This window comes from Oryza glaberrima, chromosome 10 (assembly GCF_000147395.1).
Source record: "Oryza glaberrima chromosome 10, OglaRS2, whole genome shotgun sequence".
In the NCBI taxonomy this organism is placed as follows: domain Eukaryota; kingdom Viridiplantae; phylum Streptophyta; class Magnoliopsida; order Poales; family Poaceae; genus Oryza; species Oryza glaberrima.
The window spans coordinates 14,608,341-14,614,376 of record NC_068335.1 but is presented as its reverse complement, the minus strand read 5'-3'; the positions used below and the strand labels follow the sequence as shown (position 1 = coordinate 14,614,376).

The following is a 6,036-nucleotide window of genomic DNA, read 5'->3' as shown; positions in this document are numbered from 1 at the left end:
ATGTATTCAATGCTAGATTTAATTAAATTTATTTTGGTGTTATAAATATTGCTATCCTTTCTACAAACATAGTTAAATTTGATGAAGTTTAGACACCAATTCAGGAATAGGAAGAATGGGGGAATTGAAATGGTATACTTCTCCAATCTTACGTGAACAAAAAAAAAAACACACATGAAAGAAAATATATGAGGCCTTTGATAGTGCCACACAAAAAACAAAAAAAAGTTTACAAAGAGCTCATACATCTTGGTGTTTTTCCTACGAAAGTGAAGCATGGGAATACAATCATATGGAAAGTCCTATGAATCACTAGGATATATCGGAAAAGTTTAATAAGGAATGTAAATCCTATGAAAATCTCCTTTGCCAAATCTCATAAATCAAAGGAGTTTTTAACTTAAGATAAAACCTAGAATAGCTTATAATAATTAATATAAAACAGGGGGGGGGGGGGGTATATATATATAGGCTTCAGCGTGGTCGGTTTGGAGGATCAGAGGAGCTTGTCTTACTAGGACCATCAGCAGGTCCAAACCCGAGCCAGATGGTGTTGTCCAAGGCGGCAATATATGGGGCGTATCACGTATGGTCCAGACGTCTTTTTTTTCGAAAATATAATATAAATGCACACTCTCATATACACGTAAGTACGTACACTCATATGGCAAACCAAACACATTACATCAGTCGCAGAGGAATGGGGTCATAGGTCCAGTACCAAATCAGTCCATGTAAATGCAAGTTCTGCAGTTAGTGTCCCTGAAAAAAAGAAAAGGTTCCCGTAATTTGTGATATTGTAAGCTTGAACCCCCAAAATGCTGCATGTTTCCACGCCAAATTTGATGCAAAAATGTCACAAAAGAGAGCGCCACTAAATCTTCCCAAAAAAAATTTTACTCAACATAAATGCTGAGGCTATGTCGAATCATCGCTATCCAGCAGGCCCAAGAACGGCCCAAACACAGGTCGGACGGGTCCCGTTGACCGCTGTCAGGGTCAACGTTAGGTCGCACTTGCCTATACTAGCACAAGCTGACAATCAAAGCAACTAATTAGCAGATTATGCAAAGAGTTTTACCCTGACGTGATCAAGGTTTGATCAAGCAACGAGCCTCGTGCAAATTAGCACAAAAAAAAAAGGCCCATCTGACAAATCAAATCTATTTGAAGCGACACAAGTTGCAAACTATTGTCTTCACAACGAAGAGCATGCTCTGCATTATCCTAACTTTTCGGAGTTCTTCATCATTGTGGTGCTCTTCTGTTAAATTGTCAATGTACCAACAGAAATATGATATGATGTTTACTTTTAGCTGGATCAATGAGCCCAAATCACATGCACTGCCATTCACAACCATAAACCATTCACCTTAACGCAGCATCTGATACACTAAATTAGCAGATATAATATTTTTGCGATTCATAGTGAAAGCTAAAATAATCATCACTATTAACGATTCCTTTCCATTCAAATGTTACATGAAGCAATGCCACTGAACTAGTACATATTGAGGGAATGAGAATGTAAAGTGTTGAATCATCTGGTCGAGCAACTGTATTGTCCAGCAAGTTCCAGCTTAACTTTCATCCAATCATTGTTCGCTTTCTGCCACGTTGCCTGACTGTAAAATTGGTAAGAACAGAAGCAAGTCAAGGCGAGATGGTAAAATGAGTGATGGATTGTGTGGTGCTTCGCTTAAGGATCAGTACAATGGCCATACCTTGAGCTAGCTTGTTCGTAGTAGCGCACCATTGCTTTGAAACTTTTCTGTACGCCGTGAGAATCTTCTCCATCTAGTTCATCATAAAATGGATTGCTGTTATCGTCTTATCGAAACAGAAAAATAATAATAACGGCAGTGATTGTCATAGATAAGCGATGCTCCCGTAGAACATCTGAGACTTATGGGACATCGTGGAATGGAAACATGGCCATCCACACTTGTCAAAAGATTTCTCTAAACAATAATCTCCTTTAAGCCATTATGAAGTCAATAAACCAATCAGATAGTCATAGGACATGGAATACAGATACAGCAGATCCCCAAATCTCAGAACGACTAAACGAAATAGATGTACTTTCTACACAAGTGTCCACCCAAAACATGATTCCACCAATAGCATGTGAAGGCGTAAAAAATGGTTAAGCCCAACAAGGATGGTCATAAATTTTCTGTAGGGTGAGTTTAACTCCATATTCCATAATGCAATTAAGTAATAATCAAGGAGTGAAGTAAACAAACTAAAGTAAATATCATTTGGGACTATCATTTATGCAATTCCTTACCACATCACCACATGACGAATGCATAGAAATCAATGCTCTCTCAAGCACATATAAGTCCACTGCTTTGTCCTCAGGAATAGTTGATATGAAACTCAGACCAAAATCAATAAGAACCTGGAATATGAACACATTGAGTGGCACATTAATAGCTCGGATGTAAGTCTTGAATTAAATGACTCAAGAAAATGCATGAACTGACAGAAAGGAAGTTCTACACACGAGTTGATTGGTGTTGTTCTTGATTATCATATTTGAAGTGGTCAAATCACCGTGAACAAGGCCTCCATCATGTAGTTTGCCAACTGCATTTCCTATTTGTGTGGCAATGTCAATGAGTTGTTCTTCATTGATCCCGTTTGACCCAAATCCAAGGAGTATATCTTTCACAGATAAGCCATCCACATACTCAAAGGTTAATGTATGCAGAAGTGGGTCCACGGCATAAAGAACTGGAGTGGGAACACCAAGCTTTCTTGCTTTTGTCATGCATCGAGCTTCCTACATATTGAAGAGAGAATCAAGCCAACACGAATTTCAGTCAACATAAGTAGTTGTGTGCAACCTTTTTTAGCTAAATATTGCAGTTTACCATATTACTACAACTCAATCAATATTTGAACACTTTTAGCCTTTGATTTATCTAATACAAAGAAAATCAGAGAAATGCTCTACACAGAAAACAGGAATATCTAAAAATAAAGCATGTTAGTTATGGAAACTGACAGCATTTAAGCGTTTAAGAGTCAACTTTGAGTCCAACAATGGGTGTCGGTACTTCTTTGAAAACCGCTCTTTGATTACACACTTCCGTCCCACAAATGTTGAAACAAATACCCTCTGCAACAAACAAAACAAACTATGAACAAACAAGTAAAAGTAAGAAATTGCAACTAAATATATTGACTCCTGACTCACTCCCTCCGCCCCCTGCTTCAGTAGCACACCAAAATCCTGTTGTTGTTCCTGAGTTGAGTCCATAAGTATAACGTGCCCTACTGCCCTTCAATCGAAAACTGCATTGGAGAAAGAAAAACGAGCGAAATAAGATGTCAGTCAAACAATAAAAATCAACCATATTGTTGTGCTTTGTGAACAACTTTAACATTAGGAGTAGCTGCTCAAGAAGATTATAAGTTCATTTCCAAATCAATAAGTGGGGTGGTTTTTCTATTTGGCAATAAGAATAGCTGCTTTACTGATATAAAAACAAGTTTACATTGAATTAACAAATGCACATAGTAATGTGAATGGTTTGCAGTGCCTTTACAGTAACAGCTCTAACGAAACTAAACCTTAGGTGATTATGCTCATGTTCAGAAAAAAGATCGATGCCTGAGTGACTGGTAACACGTTAACAAGGGTTATCACAAAAGAATTTCAGAATCAAATAGTAACAAGCAAATCTACTCAAACATGGTAGTACCTAGACCCTCTATTTCCTCGTGGCTGCTCTAGCAGCTCCCTTCTTTCTTGTCTCAACTGAACCAATCTTCTTCTTTTGGACCAAGCGCTTATTGCTCTGCGAACTCAGTTTTTGTGCTGCACAAACTGGTCTGAATACCTCTGTTTTCAGGGGATCCAAAAGATCCTCTGAACATCCTAACATAAAGCCATTCTTTTTAGCATCATCCCACAACTCCTTTCCATTCTCAAATCTCCCATTCCTACAAAGCTTTTCTATAAGAAGATCATAGGTATGTGTGTCCACTAACTGACACCTCTTCATAAGTCTGAACATATCAAGCCCATGGTCAACTTTCTCAGTCCCGCATAGAACGCCTATGAGACCATGGAAAAACTTTGCAGTCGGAAGCACCCCACTTTCAAGCATGTCATCTACAAGCCTTTTCCCTCTAATAATTCTCCCTGTTAAATACAGGACCCTGACCACAAGATAGTAACTAACCCAGTCAGGGGAGCACCCTGCCTTTCCTTCTCTCATCAAGTAGAGGATTCTGTATGATTCTTTCACTCTTCTTGCTCGTCCCAAACAAGAAAGCAAGATGTTGAGGCTAGATGCATCCGGGGTGACACCATAGGACCTCATCTCCGCTAAGACGTCCATAGCCTCAGTGACAAGCGCAGAAGGGTTAAACTTGAGGTTCCTATGGCACAGGCAGTGCAGATAATCATTGAATGATGGCAAACCCAGTGGGGTACACGAAGACTTGATATCATCAAGGACTCTCCGAGCTTCCTTCGCATTCCCATGGATGCACCACCCGTGGAGCAGGCTACGCTGAACGATGCTAACCATGGGTTCTACCGAGAGCTCGCTCTTGTGGTGCCACACGACGCCCTGCGCCTCGCGAGCATGGCCCTTCATGCACAATGCCTGCACCATTGCAAGGCTGCTCGACCACACGCCTTCCCCTCCATCACCCGCGTCGCGCCGAGGCAGCAACCTCTGCCTCTCCAAGCCTCTAAACAACCGAACAGCCTCATCCTCCTTCCCCAATTTCACGAGTGCCTCGACGACAACGGTGAACGTCTCCGGGGACATCCTCCGGCCATCCTTCTCCGCGTCGGCGACGGCGATCCTCATCGCGGTGAGGTCCCCCATCCGGGCGAGCGCCGCGATCGCGCTATCCAACGCCTCGTCCCCAATTCCACCGGCGTCCTTGGACCGGCACCAGGACAGGAACCGCAGCAGCCTCCTCCCTGAACCCATCCTCTCGCTACACGCATCGATCACCCTCGCCACCATGGCCGGCGACACGGCCACGCCCAGGCGGTCCAGCGCGCCGCCCACCTCGTCGAGGCTCCCCGCCCCGGAGCACACGACTTCGCGCGCCGCCGCCTCCAGGTCGCTGCCCGAGCACAGAGCGCGACGGCCCAAGGCCACCATCGATCTCCTCGCGAGCGTGGCCATCATGGTCGTGGCTAGGTCGGGAGGAGAGAAGAGGGAGGGGGGGAATGGGGGAATGGATGGGTTGGTCGAGGCGGGAGGGAGTGGGGACTGACCTTGACGGCTCACGAGGATGGTGATGGTTGTGGTGGTTGCGGTTGCTACCGTGGCTCGCTCCGGTGATGGCGGCGACGGCGGCTCTTCGCCGGAGAGGAGGGGGACGACGGCGGCGCTGGGGCGGAGGCGGAAGGGGAGGAGGAAACCCTACCTAAACCTGATTAACTGCGAAGGCAAATTTGCACATTGAACCTTCACAATCCTTGATTTTGGTGATTAATCCTCCTAACCCTTTTTGGCTTTTGTGCTTAGAACCTACTAGTAAGTGTGAAATTCGAGCGAAATTTATGTAGTTCCAAACATAACTTCCACAAGAACTGTACATAGTTTGTGTGTTTCTCGTTTCAAATATGAATGAAGTTTCATGAGAAAATTGTAGCCATATACTACCATCATGAAAATCATGATCAGTGTTAGAAAGTCTGAGTTACCCAGTAACTCCAATTTGCCTCCTTTGCTCTATAGATGAACGGGAATATGTCTAACAATCATGTACTAATGAAATACTCCCTCCAACCCTAAATATTTGACGCCATTGACTTTTTAAAACATGTTTGACCGTTCATCTTATTAAAAAAAATAAGTAATTCTTAATTATTTTCCTATCATTTGATTCATTCTTAAATATACTTTTATGTATACATATAGTTTTACATATTTCACAAAAGTTTTTAAATAAGACAAACGGTCAAACATGTTTTAAAAAGCCAACGGCGTCAAATATTTAGGGATGGAGGGAGTATTAGTCTAGTTTCTTTAGATTTTTTTGCCACAAAATTTG

General features: G+C 42.5%; 1 protein-coding gene across 1 annotated transcript; it reads right to left on the bottom strand.

Annotated features, from left to right (window-relative positions):
* Positions 1 to 1,325: 1,325 nt before the first annotated feature.
* Positions 1,326 to 5,231, bottom strand: LOC127752788 (pentatricopeptide repeat-containing protein At5g61370, mitochondrial-like). The gene is made up of 7 exons (XM_052278197.1): positions 3,776 to 5,231; positions 3,206 to 3,285; positions 3,014 to 3,127; positions 2,510 to 2,788; positions 2,291 to 2,404; positions 1,725 to 1,797; positions 1,326 to 1,625 (listed from the first exon to the last, which is right to left on the bottom strand). Exons 1-7 carry the CDS (start codon positions 5,163 to 5,165, stop codon positions 1,588 to 1,590), a joined length of 2,088 nt encoding a protein of 695 aa, XP_052134157.1. The 5' UTR covers positions 5,166 to 5,231; the 3' UTR covers positions 1,326 to 1,587.
* Positions 5,232 to 6,036: the final 805 nt, after the last annotated feature.